This window comes from Parasteatoda tepidariorum, chromosome 8, assembly GCF_043381705.1.
Source record: "Parasteatoda tepidariorum isolate YZ-2023 chromosome 8, CAS_Ptep_4.0, whole genome shotgun sequence".
Classification (NCBI taxonomy): Eukaryota; Metazoa; Arthropoda; class Arachnida; order Araneae; family Theridiidae; genus Parasteatoda; species Parasteatoda tepidariorum.
The window spans coordinates 87,433,283-87,458,800 of NC_092211.1; the positions used below are offsets into that span (position 1 = coordinate 87,433,283).

At 28.1% G+C, this 25,518-nt stretch overlaps 1 protein-coding gene across 1 annotated transcript; it reads left to right on the plus strand.

Annotated features, from left to right (window-relative positions):
• Positions 1–43: 43 nt before the first annotated feature.
• On the plus strand, positions 44–22,609 carry LOC107443183 (protein SPT2 homolog). The gene is made up of 6 exons (XM_016056970.3): positions 44–439; positions 5,488–5,608; positions 7,269–8,645; positions 10,774–10,915; positions 14,412–14,483; positions 17,518–22,609. Exons 1-6 carry the CDS (start codon positions 380–382, stop codon positions 17,609–17,611), a joined length of 1,866 nt encoding a protein of 621 aa, XP_015912456.1. The 5' UTR covers positions 44–379; the 3' UTR covers positions 17,612–22,609.
• The last annotated feature ends 2,909 nt before the right edge of the window (positions 22,610–25,518 follow it).

Genomic DNA, 25,518 nt, shown 5'->3' on the forward strand with positions numbered 1-25,518 from the left:
AACTGCTAATCATTATATACTGGCACTGCAACTCATGTCAATTGTTGTTTTAAGAAAATTTACAAAGTGACTGCACAGTAACTCATTACAACTTTTGAGTTGAATCAGTTCTTTGGTTATGTCTATGAAGTTTTCAACTTATACGAATCAAATAGTTGAAATCTTTTAGTTTGATTTCTTAATACTGTATAATTTTAAGCACCGTGTTGTTTTTTTTTATTATTTTCTTTTCATGTTTTCCAGATGATTTTTTGTGTGTGTGGATCATTCTAATGGAGTTAATAGCCCTCTGGAAATTGTTAGTCTTAAAAAAATTTTATTTGTCTATTGACTGACGAAGACTTTATATCCATTTTGAGAAATCATAAAATAATGCAAAATGGATTTTAGGAAATTATTGGAAGCAGCAAATTATAATTCACATGAAGCCAAACATGAGGTAACCTACATAAATAAAACTCCTTTGATGAACATATTTTATCTTTACAATCACCTTAACTTTATGAACAATAGAACATATCAATTTTAATTTCGTTCGATTTTGAATACTTAAATTAGTATTCATAAATTTACACTAAATTTGTAAATCGCTTAACGACAATCACTTTGCCAAGACTGCAGTGTCTTGTTTATCTAATGACTTACCAATTTCTTAACTATTATTTAAAACTAATTTTACTTTAATGTTATGAAAAATTATTCACCCTTTACTCTATCTATTAAATATAATTATGAGAATGATATGTTAAAATTTTATTTCTTATGTAACTTATAATATTTATTATTAATTTATAACTTATTTTAGGCACATAATATTTGCCTTTCAATATTAATATTATCTGATTCTACACATTAATGGGTTCTGATTCTACATATTAATGGGATCTGATTCTACACATTAATGGGATAGTATGGGTTCTTTCACAACTTTGTTATTAATGTATAGGGAAATGTCCATATCGTGATATGTCACACCAACCAAAATCCGCAATGAGCCATTGGTTTTAAACAAGAATAATTTTGAAAAAACATGTAGAGGTTTGTCTGGGGGTGGCTATGAATTATACCCTTAAGAGTTGACCCTTTTCTGTGATGTTTTTTTTAGTTTCTTGCGGGTTGCTGCCCGAAAATTGCCAAGACTTGGCGATTATTCTGCCACAGATCACGATATGGAAATCCCCCATAATTCTTTAAAATTATAATCGTTTTTGTACTATTTTGAGGAGTAAGGAACTTATCGTAAGCAATTCCACCGAAAGTGATTGAATTTTTTTCTTCGAATAAACTTTATGTATTCTATATCATTTTTTATTTAAAAATTCTGTAATCTCTGTAATTTTTTTTACTTGTAAATTATCACGTAAATAAAAATAAAAAAATTTGCAACAATTTCAGAATTTCATTGCCAGTTTCCAATTACTAATTTACATAATAATTTTGTTTGCTTTTTAAGATATTGTTTTTTATAATAGCTATTAGTAAGTTTTCAGTTAATATTAAAAAAATATGCATAACTGTGATAAAAAGAAAGGGTCAATTTAATTGTTCTTTGAAAGGTAACAAGAATAATCAAAAACTTATTGAAGTTTATCCTAAACTAAAATTTTTTTTTTTAAATTTAAAGTATCAAAATGAATTACCTTAACAAAAATCATCGATCATAAGGACATATGCTTGTTGCAAATAATAATTTTTAGAAATTCTATATGTTAATAACAATTTTAAAAGCATCGAACCTATTAAATTTGGTTAATACAATACACGAAAACAAAGCGTGACATCCTAAATAACTAGTGAGTGTATCTTCACTCACTAGAACTCAATAATTTAAAGAATGGGTATTCAGCTAGTAATTGAAATATATTTATTAAATAGCTAATTATTTTTCACATAGCTGAATGCAAAATTACATTTAGAAAGTTGCATGGCATTCTCTTGTACTTTTAGTATATTTATTTTTTTAGTTTATTTTGAAATATAATTTGCATGCATGCCTTTTTTATTATTGCTTTGTAAATAACTTTGATTATCAATTAAATCAGACTTTACAAGAATCACACCCTAAAAATATAGTATTTATGTATTATAGTGTGCGAAAAATATTTTCAGACTTAAATTAGTATATATAATTCAAGGAAGAAAAAAATTTAAATGAATAATTTTAAAAAAAATTAATTGTTTATTTAAATTAATGTTTCTTTTTTTTAATTAAAAAATCAAGTGATTTGTACCTTGACTTAATCAAGATTTAAATCATGCCAACTCTGCTTAGTGCAGACTATATTAAAAGTTACGAAATCAGACTCAAAAACTTACTTTCTCTGAATTAACATACTTTTTGTTATTGAGGGATTTGGATTCCTGATCCTCTTATTATGGAAAGTAGGCACTAAACATGCTTTTAGAGGTCCGAGCCCAAGGAATTTTAATCCAAGCTCATCCTAGCCCTAGATATCTAGGATTATTTACAGGCCTAGTCAGTCTGAGATATATAAAGATCAAATTTTATACCCTTGCCACTCAGCCTTTGAGGTTTAAACAAGGAAATTAGTTTGGAAAATCTTTTTTAACACAATTCATTAAAAGAGTTTAAATTTTTATGCTTAATTACTGAATTAAATATTTGTTTTAAAATAGATTAAAAAAAGTTTTAAAAAATTTAATCATGAGTCTGAGCCTGCCCTTAATCTTTTTTCAATTAGCTAGTCTGAGCCTGTGTCAGACTTCGGCCGAGTTCATCTCATCTGTAGTAGCCAACCTACACTCTGATACCTCAATAATTTGGTCAGAAAAGCGGTTAAAAATTGGAACTCCTTAATGTTGTTAACTACTTTTTGCACAATTCCACAAATCTTAAGACTTTTTAAGCCAACCTAAAAAATTTTGCATTTTAAATAGCTCACAATTTTTAGTTGAATAATATGCAATTTTTTTACATTATTTTAAAAAATGCAATTTTGTATGGAAAAATACAAAATTTGAGCAAAATTGATTGGATAGTTTTTGAGAAAACGAATTTTAAGTATACAATTTTTTTTAGGTTTGATAAAAATGCATAATTGTAATGATTTCAGTTAGGCAAACTGAAAATGACCTAAAAATCAAGACAAAAAATTTCATGGAGAAAAAAAGAAGAAAAACGATAAACTTTTTCTTAAAAAAAATAATTTAGTTTTCCATCTGTTATTAATTCTAAAAAAATCATTTTTGCTTTAAATAAATACACCAATATAAAGTTTACACTCACAGTATGTTATGCAAATTTCTTATCAAATCTTTTATATGGAATGTAACTAGAGTAACTAATTTTTTTGCAACAAGAGTAACCAGGAATTTTTCTCCTAATAAATAAGGTGTTTGTATTTAAAATGACTGTTAATTAATAAGTTGGCTTCCTTTCTTGAAATTATTTAAAGTAAGAAGATTTTATTACATAATTTAGATAATAAAGGATCATTAATGCCTCTTGTCAGGTTATAAGAGTAGCCACCCCGTGGCAGAATCGCAGCGACACGACGACATTGTCGCAGAACGTTAGAGTTCTTGCAGAAATATTTTTCTTTTTTTTAAATAAAAAAATATTACTTTTCTTTAATACAGAAATTTACACGGAATATCTGAATCACTTTTTGAAGCGCTCAATTTACGCACGCCCATAGTACCGTAAATCGATGTAATGTTTCTATTGTATTTTCGGCAGTTATTGATATTGATTATTTAGATGATTTTAAATATCTCGAGATATTCCTAACAATAGGGAAAATTCGAATCGTACATTTGAGTATTTACTTTTTAAGCCAATAGTTCTGTGGAATTTTTGGCAGCTATTGCTATTGATTCCTCCATAATTTTTAAATCCAATATTATGAATATCTCGAAACTAAACACGCATATGAGAAGTCCGATTCACATGATTTTGTCATCAATCTTTTCAGCAATTGCTACTGCGGATTTTTTATTATTTTGTTTTATTGTGATGATTATTTAGAAAATGCGAAAAAGGAAATAATTTGTGCACCATTTGTGTGGTGGGGGACACCAGCAAAATGCGAGAATATCTCCTATAATATAAAAATAAAATATTATTACATGTCCAATTAAAAAACAATGAGTTTTTTTTCTTTTTTTTTTAAACACAGCACTTTTGTTATTTTAAATTAGTAACTTATACATTTGTTATAATTAAAACCATCTGGCAGAATGATATTAGTGCTAGAGAGTTTTGTCGCAGATAGCTCGAAAAAATTCTGCCACAGCCATACTTTATATTCACCATTCTATAAAACTATTAAAATTTTTCAAGTTTTTTCTTTTAAAATATGCAAGGTAGACATCTAACCAATAAATTTTTCAATTTAAAATAAAACTCTCATAAGTGAAAGCAAATCAATCTGCAACAAGACAATACATGTAGTAACAAGAATAACCATGGACTGTGTCACTAACTTCAATAATATTTCAGATTTTTTTATGACCCCTTGAAATAAAATAGTACCCATTGTCTTACAAAAGAGTTAAAGTAATTCGCTTTTCGTGAAATTTTTACGTAAGTTTAAATTTATATGTGAAAATTATTCTCAATTTTGTCTCCTATGGTTTCAGTCATGTAGGAGCTACTGCCTGGTCATTTCAAATGCAATCAATGAAAGATATGTCTTCTGAAGTTTGTTCTTTTAAAAGTTTTGCCACTTTCAGGATTGTTTGTTAAGTATTCTTGCTCATAAGAAGAATTCAGGGGTTATGCACCTATTGGGCAATTTTTTTTCTTTACAACCATTTTTGGCACATTTTTATTTATGCCACTTTTGTCGCATTCCGAAAATGTCATAAAATATTACAACCTTGTTAAAATTGGATTTTCCTTATATTAAGATAATTTTTAGTGCAAAATATTTAATTCATAAATAACAGATGTTTATCAAATGTTATTCTCCAGCCTACTGTTTTGTTATGTGACCTGCACAAGGTGCTGAAAATGAAATCTAATATTGCAACCCTATTGAATTCAAATTCGAAGTTCACTTTTGTTAAAGCAATAATTTTATTAATAATTCAATGTGTAATTATAAAAAAGAATTCGAGATCTTTACTTTTTTTAATCTTTTTATGACACTTTTTTATTACTTATTGTTACACTTAAATTTTTTTGTTATTATTATTTTATTATTGGATAAATTTAATGTCTTTAAAATGTCTATTTTGGAAATTGCTTTTCATTCAGTTGACGCCAAAGGATTTGCGCTTTTTCACGAGCGTTGACAGGTCAGCGAAATAAATCCCAAAGTACCAATAATTTTATTTAAATAGTGTTTTATAAAACTGGTTTATCAGCACAAAATTTTTAATGATATTATTAGGATGTGATTTGTACACCATAAATAAATATTCTTTAAGTATTACCAATGTATGATACAGTTGAAAAAATTTCTGTTACTTTTTTTTGCATAAATATATTGCATCGAGTTAATTGAACTTATTATTTTACAGTCGTCAATCAAAACTTACAGCACAGTTCTTCCACCACCAAAGAAAGTTGGAAAATCAACTGTTCAGTCTGATGGCATTAAAAAGTTTTTGGCTAAGAAAAAAGCTGAAGAAGATGCCAAAGGTAATTATAAATTAATTTAAGAGTAGTTCATATACATGTCTGTATAACGATTTTTTTTTTTTTTTTAAGTTAATAACTTGAATTTAAATGAAAAATTTTTATATTAAGAATTTGTAATATTTACAATTTTGATGAAACATGCTATTTTGTGAGAAAAACTGCCAAAATCATGAAATTAAAACAGCATACTATGCCTTTATATTAGTTTGTCGGGAGAACCAATGATAATTTTTTTCTGGGGCCACCTAAATTGTAGATTAGCTCTTGGTGCAGCAGTAAAAATTCTGAAAATTTACTCAAACAATTTCTCTGGTCTGTATATATTTTCAGTGGGCAGGTAACAGACCTGTAAAAAAAGAAAAAAAACTTCATTTATGAAACAGAATAAATTTAATAAATATAATCTTTAAAATTTTTAAGTAAATTGCTGATTATTAAAATGAATTTTATGAAAAATTGCATAGAATGTGTAATATTCAGAAATGCAATGAACTATGCTATTTTGTGACCAAAACACCAAACCAAAAGATAAATAATAAAATCAGCATACCACTATTTTATATGTAATTCAAAAATAATGGGGGCTTCATTGGGTTGGGAGCTCTAAAATTTGTTTCAGACCACCACTAAATAAAATGTCATTGATCTTGTCAGGAGCAATCGATGTAAAAAGATGGCGTGCTATTGTGGATTTTTTTATTTGAGTGAAATGCTTTGGTCAGAATTTTTGGTCACAAAATGGCATATTTCATTAAAATTGTGAACATCAATCATTCTCTGTATTCTAGCTTATTTAAATTAACTTTTTTCTTTCTTTCTTTATTTTTGAAATCTAATCATGACTTGTAAAAGGACCAGTAAAATGTGTATAAACTTTTTATAATTTTTGATTACCCACTAGTAAAACTGACAGCTGAGTGGTAGCGGTTCATACTCTTAGTGCCACAGGTCCTGGGTTCGATCCTCGGGCCGGGCAAGGTTGACTCAGTCTGTCATCCCTTCAGTGAGTCCAGAACCAAGCATGCTTGGAGACTTAACACTGAGAGTTCCTCTTTTGGCTGACCACCCAACTGAAACATCTGCTCCTGTACCCCATAGCCCATGGTCAAGAAAACTGAGATGTGCAAAGTTAACCTTGGCCCTATAATGACTGTTACTCCAGTTTTTTTTATGGGCTGTGGCATTTAGTTTTTTAGTAGTACCCACTAGTTAATTTTTTTTCTTTTTATTTCTAACTTTTTAATGTTGTGTATGAATTTTTATGTATTGGTATAAGTTGAAATGTGCCTTAGAAGTAGTGTAGATAAAAAATTATTACTGATTTTTAAAAATTTGTTGTGTCTTATCTAATTTTGCCTGCTGTCTGTTGTATTGTTTGTCCTTTCTTAATAGTTGTTAATGTTTACAAGTTTTTCTTATTTGTTTATTTATTGTATTGTTGTATTTGTTTATTTATTATATAGTTATATTGTAATTAATTACAGTTAGATTTCCACTTTTTGAAAACTTGTTTGTACCAGGGTTGGCAAGTTTTTGATGCATGGTAGTAAAATAGTTTTCAATATTCAATCAGTTTTTAATACATAATTTTTTTTACATAATGTATCTGTTACTGCTTGTTGTTTATCTTAATATCTGTTTCTTCTTAACATCATTTTAGCTGCAGAAGCTCGAAAGCAAAAGGAAAGATTGCTACAGTTGAGGTCACAAAGTACCAAGAATAATAAAAAAGCTAAACTTATGGCAGCACGCACTAAAGATAATGACTTCAGTAAGATTAAACTGTCTGAGGATCAAGTCGCATCTAAAAAGAAAATAGAAATTGAACTCAATCGTAAACATTTAAAAGACAAGAAGGAAAGAATGAAAGCTCGTATCGAATTAGAAGAAAAAGAAGCTCAACTTCCTCGGAAAAGAAAGCGAAAATCAAAAAATGGCGGGGAGGGTGCTACCCAAGGACATGAAAGTGATGAACCCATAGAGGAAGAATATTTTAAGAAAGATAAAAATCCTCCATCTAAAAATGGATTTCGTAAACCTCCTCCTCCACCGGTAAACTTTAGTGAACTTTTAAAAATGGCCGAAACAAAGATGCACGAACCTGTGGTTATTCCAAAGAAGAAAGAAGAAGGGAAACTTATGACCAAGAAGGAGAGAAGAATTTATGAGGAAGAACAAGCTAGAATGAGGAGGAAACAAGAACTTTTGCAGAAAGGTATACAACCCAGTTTGTATAACAAAACCCCTAGCGGGAAGAAAGAAAATGACAAAACTCTTACCAAGAAACCTCATGTTGTACACATAGAAAAAAATAAAACTCTTAATCCATCTAGTGAGTCTTCCTCCTCTAAATTTAAAATTCCTAAAAGTTCTGCTGCTGCAGACGCAAACAAAACGAACAATGGTGACTCAAAAATTATGCACCCTAATAAATCACAGTCAAATAACATAAAAAAATTAAAGCCATCTGGACCTAATGATAGACTTCAAATAAGCAAAAAAGAAAACGTTGGTTCAACAAAACCTTCTGTGCCACAAAACTCAGTACCAAAAAAAAAACCTAAAATCAAACCTGTTTCTACTTCATTGCCTAAGACGTCTTCTATACCCACTATCGATGCAGATGCTATAGCTGCTGATATAGAAAGAAGAGTAAGAGAAAAACTTGAAAAGCAATATGCTGAAAAAGTGAAGAAACAGTTGGCGGATGATCTCGAAAAGCAAATACAAGCCAAGTTGGAAAAGGAAATAGAAGAGAAATATCGCCTTTCTTTAGAAGAACAACGTAAAAAATTTAAATTACAAAATGAACCAGTTGAAAAGGTCAAAAAGCCTGACATTTCTAGTAAAAGTGCAACTTCACTTAATGGTAAAGTTCCTCAAAAAGCTGTCTTAGATAAACCCCCAATTAAGAAAAGTACAGATAAACCAACTATACAAAAAATATCTGCTCCACAGCCTCCACCAAAAAAGAAATTCCATCCAAATCCTTATTTAGATCCTCCAAGACGATTGCTCGAACCCATAATTCCTCCCAGTAAGTTGAACTTTTCTCTTTTTTTTTTTAACTCTCTTTATCATACACTGTTTTTAACCTTTCTTAAAACCGTTTAACAAAAGTTCATTGATACTATTTACATATCAAACTCGCGGCCCGAGATGAACATTTTTGCGGCGCAGTCAATATATCCGACGCAAAGTAAAAATAAAATAGAAATGCGAATTAGAAAGAAAACTAGCATATAAAATTAGAATATACTTTATTTATAAACTATACGAATAATTTTAAGTTGTACGCGCAAAAATGTAAAGTTCTAATTGGCTTGCGGCCCCTGCCATTCCAGGGATACTGCATCGTATCAAAAATACGCAGAAAAAATTTCAAATCTTAGAACAGAATTTGAAACAAGCTTTAAAGATTTTAATTCTTTGGAAGACAAATTTTGTTTGTTTTCTTCAATTTTCCCAATAAATATAGACTCAGTACCCAGTAATATGCAAATGGATGTGATTGAGATTCAGTACGACTCAAATTTGAAGGCAAAATTCATTGAAGTGGGTGTGACTGAATTTTACAAATATTTACTGGCAAGGTTTGAAAATACTCGAAAATTCGCACATGAAATTATTTCCATGTTTGGAAGTACTTATTAGTGCAAGCAATTATTTTCTGTTATGAATGGAAATAAATCTCCTGTCTGAAACTATATTAATAACGCTCACGTTGGGTCAATTTTGAAAGTAGTCTCGGCCAAATTTCTACCGAAATAGGAAAGATACTAGCAGACAGGAGATGACAAGTATCAAGCAATAATTTAACTTTATATATGTTTATTACAATGTACTATTCAAAATAAAAATATTTATTTCTATGAACATAATTTTTTTTTTTTTGCAGCCCACCTAAAGTAAAGCATTGCTTATTTGGTCCAAGTTAGCTTTTGAGTTTGACACCCCTGATTTTCATGATGCTATAATGCATCAAATGTTCCAAAAATCAAAGTGGATGGGGGAAAATAAGTAATTACTTATCCCAGGGGTGTTTATCCCAGAAGTGCCTTCTTAAAAAAAGTACATTGTCCAAAAGTGTGTACATTTAAAAAAAAATGTTTTTTTTTTCTTGATTAGTAACGAAAAAGAAAATCGGATAATTCTGAGTTATTACATCATTGCATTTCCTTTGTGTTTTCATTCTAGACCTTAATAAAAGCAGGACACTGGAAAAGGCACTATTACCCCAAAAATTGGGCACCAACCACAAAGAAGGCTTTGAACTTTACAAAAATTTGAGTATCTTTTAAGAAACTCAAAATTTACTAAGTTCTTAAGTTTTTTCCTGAAAAAATCTTATTTTCAACGAAACAGTTTAACTTAAAGATAATTCCTATGTTAAATTTGTGTTTACAGAAAGTGGTTTTAGAAATTAGTGTAATTTTTGCATTTCGCAAATGTTGCGTTTTGTAATAATAAGGTATTAAAAGCATCGGAATTTTAAAAATTATGTCGAAATGGCTGTCAAAAAAATTATAAGTAATTGTAATAACTGTCAAAAATGTGATCAGTAATGTGGATTTATGATAAAATAGTTGATAAATGTAGAAAAATATAAAATTCGCTAGCCCTGGCATCATATTAAAAATATCAACTTTGAGTGATTATCTTTATCTTAGACTACCAAGGGTATTGACAGACCTAACATATGTTTAATGGTAAAGATGGGAAAATATATATTTTCTAATTTTTAAAAGTAGTTAAGGATAATTTACTTCTCCTGAAAAAAAGAAAAAAGGTGGAAACTAAATACAGGCATGGCATGAAGTTGTTAATATTTCTAAATTATTTTGTTGTTAGTTCTCTTTAATCTTGACTTAAACATAAATATTTAATTGTTTGTTAAACTGACAGCATTCATAGTTTCACATTCTTTTTTTATTTTCACAATTTGAATATATTGGTATTTTCAGACATTTTTCTTTCTCTTCCCACTTTCATGTCTGCAAATAGCTTTAATACCAATTTTTTCTCAATCAGATAAGTTTCTTTTAATCAAATCTGTTGCGGGAAATCTTAGCCAGTTTTAGTTGATAGATTTTTGGGAACTAGTTTAATTTTTAGGTCTGTTATTCATAGAGTTATTATGTTTCAATTATGAATGTCTTTTCTAGAAAAGAGACGTGTAATAGAAGATTACGATGAAGATGATGATGATGATTCTGATATGGATAGTTTCATTGATGATGGGCCAGCTGTAGATGATGAAAACTATTCTCAATATATCAAGCAAATTTTTGGATATGATCGCAACAAGTAAATAAATTTGAAGCTTTATCTGTTAAATTCATTATTAATTTATTTGTTTTTTGCAAAAGAAACTTTGCTAATCTTTTATTGAAATGTCAGAAAATTTTCTTGACGAAAAACGACTTAAGTAAGGCCTATACACAGTAATATATTAGATGATAGCTAGGATCAATTAAAGCCTCTCTACCATGCTGTGGTGTGTGGCGTTGTAAGGCAGCCACGCTGTAATCTCGTTAGTGTTGAGTTACCTAACTTGCTCGTTAAAGCTTTTAGCGTGGTAACATTTTGAAATATTGCAGCGTGATACAATCCTTGTTTTTTGGATTTCTTTCTTTACCCATCGTTAGTATAGCAAGTCAACATCGTCAAGACGATGCCACACGATAGCGAGTTGTCGCAAAAACTCGAGGCGGTCAAATTTCAGGCTATCTGTTACAGGGACCTCAGGATTTCGAGAAATGTGGTGTCCGCTCAGTGGAAACAGTTCGCAAAGACAAAAACAGTGGTTGGCCCACCTGTTCAAGGCTGCAAAAAGAATACAGCACTGGCTCAAGATCATTATTTGAGACTTTTGGCCAAAAGGGATAGGTCTGTGACAACAAAACAACTGCCTCACAACCTAATTAATGCAAGAGGATCATCCATTTGCCCTGAGACTTAATGCTGGTGGTTTGTAAGCTAGGTGACCTGTAATCTGTATTTTTTTTTTGGGGGGGGGGGCTGTGAACCACAAAAATGGCCAAGGCCTGGCATTGAGAAAAACTGTCTTGGACAGAGGATGATTAGGGAAGAGTTCTCTTCAATGATGAGTCAAAAAGTTGTATTTTTAAAATTCAATTTCTCAGGAACTATTTGACCATTTTCTCCCAAATTTTGTACTTTGTCATTTAAAATTGCTTTCTTTAAAATGATGAGAAAAATTGTATACCTTTAAATTCATAATTTTTTCAATTATTAATAAATCAAGTATACCTACTCAAAGTTACATTTTGAATGGAATTATCTTTCAATGAACAGATGGATAGTTATGTGCAAAAATGTTTAACTTCTCCTTATAAGCTTTCGAGATATGGTAAAATATGCAAAAGTAAAATTAACATTAAGGCATGAAATCTTAAAACCACTCTCCAGACTGAAGTTTTGGTACCACATAGCGGCAATCCTCTATATTTTGATAGACTGAAATCCATACCCATTGAAAAGAGGTATGTTAATTCAAAGAAAGTACACTTTTGTGTGTGATTTCGTAACTTGAAATATTGCCTGCATTAATTAGTTAGCATGAAACCACTGAGCCGTAAAACCACTGAGATTGAACAAGAAGATGTGATCATTAGATCAAAAGTTATTTAGGGTGATCCGTTTATTTTTTAAGCTCTGCACATTAGGAATGCACAACCTGCTGCCTTCGAGAGCTTCTAATCACGATAAAAAATAGACAACAATTTGAAAAAAGAAAACGTCAAAGATTTTTTATTGCACTTTTGAGTCGTGACGTTTTGACATTTTCAATTTTTACAGATTCTATAGTAAATGTATGTTTAACGTGCTTTCTTTAAGCCAATTTTATCACATTTTTTTAAGCAGCTATTTACCCTATTCAATGTAATTTCAAAAATCCCAAGTTTTTATTACAATACTATTATGACACACGTGTTTCAGATCACCTATTTAAATAATCACTTTTTGGTGCACTTTATTTGTGATGATAAATGATTTTTTATCCTTTTTTTTTTTTTTTTTGCAATTATTTCTTTCTTTTCCAACCATTTTTTCCGCAGTTGTTGCTATGCATTCCCACGTAGTATAAAAAATTCTGATAATTTTATTACGATATGCGAATTTTAAATCGCGCATTTGACATACTTTATTCATACTGAATTCAGAATAACAGAAGAAAAACAAAAAAGCAAATTGTTCTTAGTTCCTAAAACAAAACAGTAACACTGAAAATCACAGTTCTCTGTGTTACCGGTTATCTATATTACTGCAGGGAAAAAGTGACAAATTAATCGTGTGAGATGTTCATTAAAATGCTGCCTCATACTAAAAGCAGCAAAAATGAAGAGAAAAAAATTCTTTCTCAATTCTTAGAACTAAAAGTATTGAAAAAATGAAGAAATTGACTTGTTTGAATATAATTTTTTTAAAAAAAACAGAAGTGCAAAAAGTTAAAGTTGTGGTTTAGTATAAAATAATTTAGTTTCAATTCTTCAAATTTCGTTTTTCCATTTGTCTTCTAAAAGATAAATTTGGGAGCCATGTGCAGTGAGATAGATTTTGAAATTTAACAAATTTGTGTAAAAACTATTTCTTATATTAAACAATACAATATTATAGTTAAAAATACCATTTTATATTATTCTTTATCATATCTATACAAACTAAAAAAAAAAAAGAAGAAGAAGAAGAAAAAACTTCCAAAAATACTTTTCTAAACTGCTGAATATTTGGCCGATCATTCGATCAACTGAATTTTTGACAAAAGGTCCAAATACTCGTTAAATCCCTAATTTAAATGCAATGTTATTGCAACCTGAGAAATTCACAAAGTGGCAGAAAACATGAATTTTTAAACTGCTCACTATACGTAATTTTGATTTCTTTTTCTTTTTTTTTCTTGCTTAAGTGATCTTTTTTTGGTAAAAGACAAAAGAAAAACTTTACTATTTAAAAAAAAATCTAGTAATCAATGAAAAGAAATAATGAAGTACATTACCAAATAAGTATTGAATTTTATTTTGAACAATAACAGTTTGTTTTTATATTGGGCTTTTGTTTAAACCTTGTAAATTTTATTTCAATTAAAATATTTATTTGAATTTATATTACTTAATATGTACTAATTTTTTTCCTACTTTCATTCTGTGAGCATAGCAGTTTTCTTTCATTGGAATTTATTTTTATAATTTATTTTTATAATTTAATTTTTGTATTGCTTGATATGATAAAAAAAAAAAAAAAATAATCGTTTCTCCGATGTTTATTTATTTATTTTGATAAATCTATTTTCAATAAGATGAAAATGGAAATTTTTTTTTGAAGAAAAGTATTGTTTTTCTTCCCATTTTTGAATGAATTCTGATAATTGAATACCTTTAAGTAGATTACTAAGTTCATTGATAAAAAAAATTAGAACACTCTACACTTAAATAAATATTACTACATTTACCATCAACATGTGCGGCCCTTCGTTAGTCAATCAGCTGTGCAAGTGGTCCTTCACTCAAAAAGGTTGTGCACCCCCTGCACATGTTTGAAAACTGATCTGATTGCAAATTTTTGCTAATTATATATACTCGTGTCTCTTTCTTTTTACTTTTGTATGCAAATCATCTAGAAGATTTTAGAGTGATTTGTATCATTCCGAATACAGTAGCATGAATTCTCTTGCAATAATTCAAATTTTTAAATTTATCTAATTATTGAATAATAATTAATTAATTGCCTTGATTGTGAATACTTGAATATATTGTGATGGGGAATTTTATTTTTCTTCCAGATATATTGATTGTGATGATGATGACATTCAAGAAAGTAGTTACCAAGAACAAATGAAAGAAGAAATGAGAAGGTAAAATTTCTTGTCCTTTTTTTTATTTATTGTATAATTTGTAAACTAAAAGTTCGTTGTTTTTAAATAAAAAATTTTTTTGTTGAAATTAATTAAAACTTTAATTGCTTAGGATAATTGGGATAACACCCAGTAAAAATAATCCTATTTATTAGAAAAAATTTATATCAGATCTTGCACCTTATTTGTTTGGCAAGTTATGGCTACAACTTTACAATTGGGCAGTAGCAAGCTAAAGACTTCAAAAAAAATCCAATCCATTTTGTCAACAATATCACACCGCAAATGTCATCATTTTAATCAATTGATACATGAACATAAAGCAAGATGTTTGAGGCATTTTCCCCTAACTGTAACAAATGCTTTTTTTCATCATTGGCATTAAGATATCATAGCTATTTTTCTTCTCAAAACTAAATGACTTATATTTTTTTTAATGTTCATAAAATTTCTGGACGGTAGATGTAGGATTATATTTCTTCCAGAAATGATGTAAACAAGCATTATTATAAGAATAGCATTTGTGACTTGACTGGTAAAACAAGAGAATAGATAGAGGAAAATAAAAAATAGGGCAACGGTGGTTTGGATGTATTGCTATGGCTTAATTTTTTTAAATTTTAAGATTTTATTGATATTTTTTATGTGTCATTTTTTATTCTTCCTGCTGATGTATTTGCATTGCAGGGTTGCCACAGGCGACTAAAAAGCAACTATTTTTGGCATGAGGCGACTGTGGCAACTTTTTTTGTCTGAAAAGATTAAAAAAGCAGCTATTTAAAGGAAAAGGAGACTATTGGGAGACTTTTCTATACTCCTAGCGATTGTTTTTTTTTTTTTTTTTTNTTTTTTTTTTTTTTCAAAGCATAAATTAGGTGGAAAATCTGCCCCCCCCCCACAACATAATTTCTGAATACACTTAACTTTTTTTTTTAAAAAAATAAAAAATTTTGGATTGCAAATTTGAGTCTTAACTTTTTAATTCCTTCAATCTGCACAGACTCCATTGTAAGTCTATTTCATTTCTCGATCTCATTTTTAATGATTATTGATACGATATTACGATACATGAATTTCGAATTTGAGTAATCATTTTTCATATATATATATATATATATTNAAACATTTACGTTTATATAAAAATTGTCATATTTACCACCAACTTGACTGAATGGATCATGGTATATGACAATTAAGTCATTCACAAAATTTTAGTCATATTTTTGATAAATTTTTGCTCTTACTTTAGGCAGCTATTTCCCTAGTTTTTGACTACTATTTTTATGTTTTAGGCTACTAAAAGCAACTATTTTGTTCATTTTTTTCTGTGGTAACCCTGATTTGCTGCACAATTGTTTTTAATAATTAATAATCTAAATAAATAATGAAGAAAAACTTGGAATTATTGTCAATGAGGAGAAATGTTTATTTCCCAGAAATAAAATTTCATCTATAAGCCAATTTTTTAATTAAAAATTTTTTTTCAATAAGGTTTGTTCTGAATGCAAGAAAAGAAATGAAAATTTTTTTCTGAGAAAAGCTTATTTAAATTTCTCAAAATATTTCTATCGTTAGCCATCAAAAGCTGAAAAAATATTAAAGAGAGAGAGAGACCTAGTTTTGAATTCACATTTAATCTAAAAGGTGTGACCAAACTATATGGTGAATGCTTGATGCCATACCTATTATACTATTATATATTTGCAAAGAAATATATGTTTTTTAAAATCATTTCTTTTATTTATTATACGTTTTTGACATCTCCTGTGCGTTTCTTGTTAAGAGCAGCTTATGTTTGAAACTCTGTGTCCTTTCAGTGCTAATTTTAGTCTCAGAAACAATAAAGGAAAAGTCTGCAGGTGCAAAATCAGGGGAATAAGAAAGTTACTAAATTTTTATACCCTCCTGTCTTTGGACAGATTTTTTTCGTATGTCTGAAATTGGTACTGCAAATACTAATTTACAAGCACAAGCTGGTTTTATTGAAACGCTTGAAACAATCTTAAATGCGTTTTTAAACGTTGTGAAAATTGCATTGCAGAAAAAGGCTCTTTCCAAGGACTTTGATGTCATTTCTTTACAAATGTGTAATACCCATTATAATTATATAAACAGTCATCTTACTTTTTAATCGCCCTTTGTAAATTATAATTAATATTCATTTTCTTAAAAATATTAGTAGATTATGTAATCACTTGCTGTCTCTCCTTTTTTTTTTAAGAAAAAAATATTAGCTAAATATGTATTATATCAAGTTTGGCACAGCTGTGTTTTTATGTAAACTTTCTTTTTTAATTTGTATTAATTTAATATTTAGATTTTTTTTTTTTTTTTTTGAGGATNTTAGTTTTTTTTTTTTTTTTTTTTGATGAAATACATTGTTAACATCTTTTGTAATACAGTTTATTGTCACATTTTACTCATTTGCAGACTTCATCGAAACAGCAATTAACAGGTTTTACATTTTGGTTTTTTACTTACAAATGTATTGATACTTCAATTTAAATTGACATCATTAGTTTAAGTTTTGCATCTCTACTACTTACTTGCAAATGTATCAATGCTTTAATTTCAATTGGCTTGATTAATTTAAATTAATTTGACAATTTAGTGCTCACTCACGCATGTATCAACACCTAAATTTCAGTGGACCCGTTAATTATAATGCTACGTTTCCGCTACGCACAGGTGATTCATGCTTCAATTTCAATTGGTTATTTAAACCAGTTTTTTATTAGTATTACACACTTAAGTTTTACTTGACTTCATAAATTTATTGGATTTAAAACTAATTATCATTTGCAGTTTTATAAATTTTGTAAAGCAAAAAATGAATTATCAACATTTTAAAATGACCACTTAATTACAATATAATCTAAACAAACATATCAATGACAATTGTAAAACAAACCATGATCATATTTATATGTTGCAGTTAGAAATGTAATAAAAATAATTTATTATTTTAAGCTTAATTTTTTTTTGTATTGCTTCCTAAATCTGTATATCTATATATTATTTTCTTTACCTTTAGTACCAGATTGGGGTATATGGAAGATTTAGAAGAGGAAAGAAAACTGCGAGAAGAAGAAAAAGCAAGAAAGGTACGAATGAAGAAAAAGAAGTAATATTTTTCAAATCATTACCTGTCTATTATTCCCATGGAATATGAATTAATAAAAACATTCAACTGTACATACATTTTTACGTATGCATCGCTTTCCGTGTCTTGTTTAAAGTGTCTTTCATTGGGAACCATGATTTGTGAAGAAAGAGAAAAGCATGTTTATAAAATCATCTTTTATTTATTTATATAGTGTTTTATTTATCCTTGTGATCCCATACTACAAAAAACAGATTGTATGAATACCTTATTTTCCAGTGGATAAGATTTTTGATGTATAAAATCAAACTAAAAATAATGGACCAAGTGATTTATGTGATATACTTAGATGAAGATTGTGTGGTCTGTTTATTATTATCATTATTTCTCTACCTTTTCAATTTTTTAATCGAATAATTTTTTTTAAAAATATTTTTGTGGTTGTTAAAAAAATGGCCAATCTGTTAAATATTTTATATCATATCCTTTAAAAATGTACATATATTAATTAGAATCAACCAGGGTTGGCATAATTTTAATCACTTGATTTAAATCACCTGATTTTTTTAAAATCAAGCATCCATTTCAATTTAAAAAAAAAAATTTACATTGTCATTTATAAATTCATTATAATAGTTTTAATTTCTTCAAAGTACGATTTAATTAATATTTGAGGTTTTTTCTTGAAAAATAACGAGATGGAGTAATGTATGTTAAATAATACATTATTTTCAAAATCAGATTACGAAACAAATAATAATAAAACTAGTTTAAATATGAATAAAGATGTAAAACTATTAAATTCTCTTTTGCTGTGAAATAGTTTACTGTTAGTGAATATATTTCTATTATACCCATTCATTTTTAAATGTTTATTTAAAATTACTTTTGAAACTTATTAAATATGTAGTTTGTGTGCTTAAAGAATGAAGAAAGACCTGCTCAATCAGGAGTGATTTAAAATAATTAATTTTTTCTTTGTTTCTTGATCTAAATAATTTAATATTTTTTCACATATGTAACTGACAACTTGGGTTTTTATAAATTTATGATATTGTTAAACTTGAATGGAGAAAAAAAAACTATGATTTCATTTAATCAGTGATTTGTTAGAAATAGTATGTAATTAATTTTTATGTTAATATATTTTTCAGAACTTTGATGGATAGATGTAAAGAATCTTATTTAAATCTATTAAAAATGATTTTTCCAATCCCGAAATTAACACTAAATTCATAGATTGATAACAATTATGATCAAGTGTTAAGAATTTCTATTTTTCAAAGTGGCTTATCACTCACTTGGTAATTTTGTGAAATTATAACTTTTTTAATTTAACAGGGTTTTTTATGGTCTGTTTAGCAATCTAAGTAATTTCTATTTATTTTATATCTTAGTTTAATCTCATTAGTTAAACTTAGTTACTTGCATCCAATTATACATAGATAATTTAAATATTCTTCAAATGCTATCTTTACTGTTACTATTCCCTTGTTAAAAGTTTGAAAACTTACTGTAGATTATTATTATATATATTGTATTATATTTGATATTGAGCTATGGAATTAAATTTAAACAGAAATATCATTAACTAATGAATTTATTTGCTGAATAGTCAGCTTAATTATTTTTCAAACACATTATTTTGTATGTAAGTTATAAATTTTTGATTTTATTTTATTTTTTCTTGTGCTCATAAAAGTAATACCTTTATGAAATGAAGATCCAGATCTGAGTGTAAATTAAACACATTTATAGACTGAGTGTATTGTAGAAAACTACAATATTTACTCCATTTTCTGCAGACGCCTTAAATTTTTCTTTCATTCATTTATTTACTTTTAATTTAATTTGAACAGTTTTTCTCAGAACTTAATGAAAATTTCCTTTCAAGTGTTAATCATCAGTGGTTTATAATAATTATGATTAATATTGACTTAGTTTTATATTAATCATTTTTTGTGTAATGGTGCAATATTTGTAATAAGTTTTATCGTGCTGCATTTAGCAATGCTGCAAGGTTTAACCTAATATATGAAAATATATAAGACCCGTAAAAGAAATTTTGTTGGATAATATTTTTGTGGAAAAGTGGTGAGTTTAACTATCTGACCATAGAGTAAAAACTTTTGTTCAAAAACCTGTAGAAACCACGGAATAAAAACTTTGATAGATTGAAAATCTGTTGATGTCACAGAGCATAAACTTGAATTGATCGAAAACCTGCTGATGCCTCAGAGCATAAACTTTGATTGAAAACCTGTAGGTGCCACAGGATTAAAACTTTTATTGATTGAAAATATGTTGGTGTAGTGCAGGAAAAAAATAAGACTTCTGCTGGCTCCAGAATTTTCCTTTTATCACTTTAAATTGGTTCTGAAAATTTATTTTTAACAACTTTTTATTTTTTAAAATAGAAGTCAATGGTGTTCTTATCATGGATAAAATATGTCCACTAAAAATCTACTAATTTAAAAAACATTTTTTTTTTTTTAAGTTGAGGTTTGTTTATGCTCTGGAAAGTATGGTAAACATAAACTGTGTGTTTTCCTTTTTCAATTTGATATTAAAAAAAGAAAGAAAGAATGCTTGGTCTTGTTGAACTGAACAACACTGGAATCGTGTATAGGTGGGTTAATTAACCAGAGTGAAACTTAATGCCTTTCTTGGCAAAAACGTGAATTTGAGAAAAGTTCATTTTATGTGAAGATGTCAAATAGTGAATATTTGTTAAGACTGTCTTATATTTTATTTAAATTAAATAATCATTTGTGTTATTTTGATATTTATGTTAGAAAGCTAATATATTATTCTTCATGTGTGCCTGCCAGTATGTTTTACAAATAAATGAAAGTTTGGAAACATTTGTAATAAATTGTTTTTGATATTTCTTTATATTATGTAAAGTTGTCTTGATTGTTTTTATTCGTGCTACCACTAAAAATGAAGTATTCATTCATATTATATTTTTGTTTAAGTTTTATGAAAGTCTATGTGATTATCTGAATTATTTTTAGTGTGCACTTTGTATATTCTCAAAAGCACATCAAGATAAAATTGCAGATTGATATAGATTTAAGAATGTTATTATCTATGGCAAGTTAACTAGGCTTTGTTGTAGAAGGTAGAAAATGTGATGTTGCAGTAAAAGACTTAAATTTTTAACATTCATGATTGGAAATATTGATTATAAAGGGAAATTATTAAGGATGAAATCGAGAGTTGTTAAGTTGTCATTCAATTTATTTCTTTTTATGTTTTTCATTATGATTCATCCGTAATTACTACGATTTTGTAGTCTAGATTACGGTTAAATAATAAAAATCAACTGTTATTTAAAAATTTTCAGAGTAATCTGTTAAAATCATTTACTACCAAAAGTTTTGAAATTTTGCTTGCCAAGAGTATTTTAAAAAAAGTTAACTCTTCAGAGTTACTTTTGTCATGCAGAATATTATTAAAATTAGGTATGTATCTAAATAGAATTAAATAGTAGAAACAGCTTAAAATTATGCAAATTTGAGTTTTTTTTTTTTTTTTTTAACGTTTTATATATTATTGTACTTCAGATTAAGGACAGCTAGTATGGAAATTAGGCACCTCTGAGTTTACTTAAATTTTTTTCCACAACTATTTTCATTTACAAGGACAATTCAGAAAGGTTATTTCATATTGTTAATTAAGTACTCCTAAATATAGTAAAAGGATTTAACAAAATGTAACTTTTTTTCTTTTTATTTTAAATTAAAGAGTCGAAACAGGAGAGGAAAATTTTTTTTTGCTTTGATAAAGTTATTTTTGGCTGTTATGCAGCTTAATGGGCAACAAAATATATTACAAAGCTTTTTATAGTAAGATCAATTAATTTTGTGAAACTATACATCTTTTTTAGTAAAATAATATATATTTGTTTTATAATAGTTAATATATATTTGTATTTAAAATAATATACATATATTTTCTCCCTTGCTGTTTTATAGCTTCAAACCATTTATACTAAAGTGACAAATTTTCAGTAATATTTTGCGTATTACTATTGAATGTTACAGAGTAATATCAATGAACTATAAATTTGACGAAGAAATATATTCTGCATAAAAATTTATAACTTATTGTTTTATTTAAAAGAAAAAGTTTTGGCAAAACTCATGCATTTTAAAGATATGCCAAGAAATACTTTCACACTAAGAAATATAATACACTAAGATAGGCCAAGAAATATTTTTACAATTGAAGAACTCATTAAATTAGGTTCTGAGTAACATTTTAAGAATTTTATAAATAATGCTTAAAGTTGATGTATTGATAGTAGGAAATCAAGATAATGCCTTGTCATTATTTCCTGTTTTGTAAATTTCTTATTTGGAACATCTATAAATCTCTAGCACAAATTGTGCACATTATAGCTTCACTGTTATAACATTCTAATTTCCTGCCAAAAGAGAGACTAAAATCACTAATTGACAAATTGTTGCCAAATGCACTGTGAATTTTCTTTCACTCGAAAATATTAACAAAGTTTCACTCAGTGCCTCTATTCTCTGGGATCTTCAACATTTAAAGACTTGGCTAAATGAAACTAAAAGAAAAACCTTCCCTGAGAAATTAAATTTTTTGGAAATTTCATATAAAACTGTCTTTTACTAAGTTCTTCTATTGTGTAAAGATATAATTGTATACAGTGATTTGCAATTATGTACATAGTCATTATGGCTCAGCCCAGTTAACTTGACATAAACTATAGAACTGATTTGTATGAAATTAAATTGTGACATTTATTTTCAACATTACAATTTTTAGGAGAAAAAAGTACTGTTTAATAAAAAACATTTCAGATTAAAAAATTTTGTAGACAATATTAACTTTTATACTTGCATTTTTTTTTATATGTTTCTTTGCATGAGAAAATTACTTCATATATTTCTACTTCTAGTTTGTAACAAAACTCTCACGCCCTCATCATTTTCTTGTAATGTATTGTATCATCAGTCATCAATCAATCAATAAAGTGTGATACCATTGAGTCTAAGTGTTTTATTTTTAAAGCAGTCAAAGGTGGATTTTCCAGACTTTATTAATCTGAAACTTTCTAGTACAATTAGATTTAATTACAAATAGAATTACAATTAGAAAAAGCTCCCATTGTAAACAATATAATTTTTTGTTATGTAGAGCTATTGTAAGCATATAACACCCTGAGGGTCATCCCCTTCTTATCACAGGTATTCTCGAAAATTGTACCAAGTATGGTATGGGATATTATCAGTATTGTGTTACATTTAGTAAAAAAACATTTAACAAAGGTGATTCTTTTGTTAACATTCAAAACTTTACAAAGTTTGTTTTTCTAAAAATGAGTCCCTTAAAAAATACTTTTGAGGATGATTTTATATTTTTGTTATTTTATTTAATTTTTACACTATTTTAAACTGTATTTTTAAATCAGAACGTTGGACACATCACTTATGCAAAGCGTGGGAGACTTTTTTTGGTGATAGAAATTTATCATGAAAGTGGTGCACCTTGTTTTCCCCCTTTGCGTCTGCTTGGAAAATTTATTAAATAAATTAATATTCTAGTATCGAACTTTTTTACTCCTGCAGAAAAATCGGCCTACATATGTGGCAATATACAATTGCCTGAATGTCCTCAAAATTTTAAACTTTAAAATGTGGCCAATATAGTGTAAAAACGTCTGTGTATACCATGGTAAGTTGGAAAGTTTTAGACAAATTAGGGACTAACAAAGGATAGAGCCTGATTATAATGTCAATGAAACCTAAGCCTACTTGAAAGTACAGTTAAAGTGTGCTAATCTCTTCCCACTTGCTTGTTCCTGCTTGATTTTATTTTCCATTTTTATTACTCTGTGTGTTGCCATTATAGGCATAAGTTTTCTAGCTTTTTAATTTTTAATCATTCCTAATCCCGTTATAATTAAATTAAATCAATTATTTAATAACGCGATGTTTAGTTAATAGAACCGGCAAAGTTAGATTGGAGCTGAATTCCGTTTTTTTTATTTATAATTTTTTTTTTTTTTTTTTACAACTTGAAGCTATGAGAGTAAAACGTACTAAATAAATTTGTAATCATGAAAGTAGCATTATAAAATGTTAAAATAAATTTTTAAAACTTGTTTAACTTTTTCTTTTCCAAATACAACCTATAAATTTTAAAATTCGTTTTTTCTTTTTTTGTTTAGAAATAGGTTAAATTTAGCTTTCTTAAAAATACATTTTTCTCTTAAAAATGTGTATTAACCGATCTCATACGTGGCAGTATATCATAGCTTGTATTTTTCTTAAATATGAACATGTAAATTTAAACTTTGGCAAATATTGTAACAACGCCTTTGTGCACTACACTAAGTTTAAAATATATAGACTTTAAGGGGGGGGGGTGAACAAAGAGTCAAATTGTAATATCAATAAACCTTTTGGAAAGTTAATGTATATGGAAATACAGTTATCTGAATAAGTGTCCTTAAAGTAATGCCTAAATCATAAAAATGAAGCATTAACATATTTATTACACAAAAACTCATTGCAACTAGCTCGCTGTACTCCTGATGCTTGATCCCTCAAATCTCTATTATACCTTTTGATTTTTCGACAATTAATTCTTTTGCACTCTCTTTCAGAACATCATATACCCTCTCGCAACATAAATCTGGTGGAAAAGTAGGCCACTCTTCTGTACTCGGTGAATTGCTTCTACACTATGTTTGGACCTTTTTTGATTAGTGGGCCGGAGCTGAAATTTTTTTTTAAGGAATATTGCCCTCTAAATAAAGCAGAATCAATCAAATGCTTCTTCATTTTTTTTTAATGGTTAGAATCGTCAGGCTAATCGTGGGAGGTTTTCCTCTCCATGAAACGTAAATATGGGTTAGTTCCATCTAAAAGTTCAAGATGGGAAATATTTCTCAATACTTGATCTAGGAGTTTCTTTGTCTTCTGGATTGGTTCCAAAATAACAAAGCTACGGAGTTGAACGATTGGTAGCCGTAAACTCAAAATTGGGTCGGCTGTTCAACGACGATTATAAAATAAAATAAGCAGTATAAAGCGTTGACTTTAACTTCCAGACCAATAAAGAGAAGTGGAAGTTACCCCAAGCCATTACTTTCGATGCATTTTAATTTCGTTCTACTGCCAACTTATTTTTGGGGATGTCGCAAGACTTGCAGCATATTGGCTATAGATGGCATAGAGCAGAACAATTTACTTATGACAACACTTCGCATGCTTTCACCATTAGCGTGTGGAGAGTCATAGGAAAAGGAAATGCGTTAGTTTCTGTCTTGATTTTAAAATAGATTACAAATTTTTATGTTAGGAAACCATATTAAACATAGTTCTAAACGAAAATATTTGTGACATTTAAATTGCTAAAAATATTAAGAAAGGGGAAAATATTATAGCACATTACTATGGATGGGTGATCGTGTAAAGCTAAGGATGGTGGCGCAAGTGGTAAAATTGCTCTTTCAAGACTTCCGGGTTACTGCTTCCGATATATTTTTACGCCGCAGATTGAAAAAACGCGCCATCATATTATTGCATCATATCTTTTGCAGTATTTCACATGTACCGAGTTCTTTCTTTCAGCCTTTAAACTTCAGCATTATCATATTAACATTATAATCATTAGAATATTTTCTAATTAGGCTATCTTAAAAAGATATTTTTGGCGACATTTTATTCAAATGTAGCCAAATAAGGGATAAAATACAAAACATGGCAAACCTTAAGAATTATTCACAATGAGATATTAACTTTCCAAAATTTTTTTTGGCCTTACGACCTCTGAGAATCAATACATTTCTGAAAGCTCTTATGAATGGTACAATTATGTTTAGATTTGAACCCAAATTACAATAACAAAACTGCATAGAATATTAGTGGATTTAATCAAATTAAAAATTTT

Coding starts and splice junctions, on each gene's coding strand:
- LOC107443183 (XM_016056970.3), top strand. CDS start 380: ATGGATTTTAGGAAATTATTGGAAGCAGCAAATTATAATTCACATGAA. Junction 8,646..10,773: donor CGAACCCATAATTCCTCCCA/GTAAGTTGAACT, acceptor TGTCTTTTCTAG/AAAAGAGACGTGTAATAGAA. Junction 14,484..17,517: donor ATGAAAGAAGAAATGAGAAG/GTAAAATTTCTT, acceptor CTTTACCTTTAG/TACCAGATTGGGGTATATGG.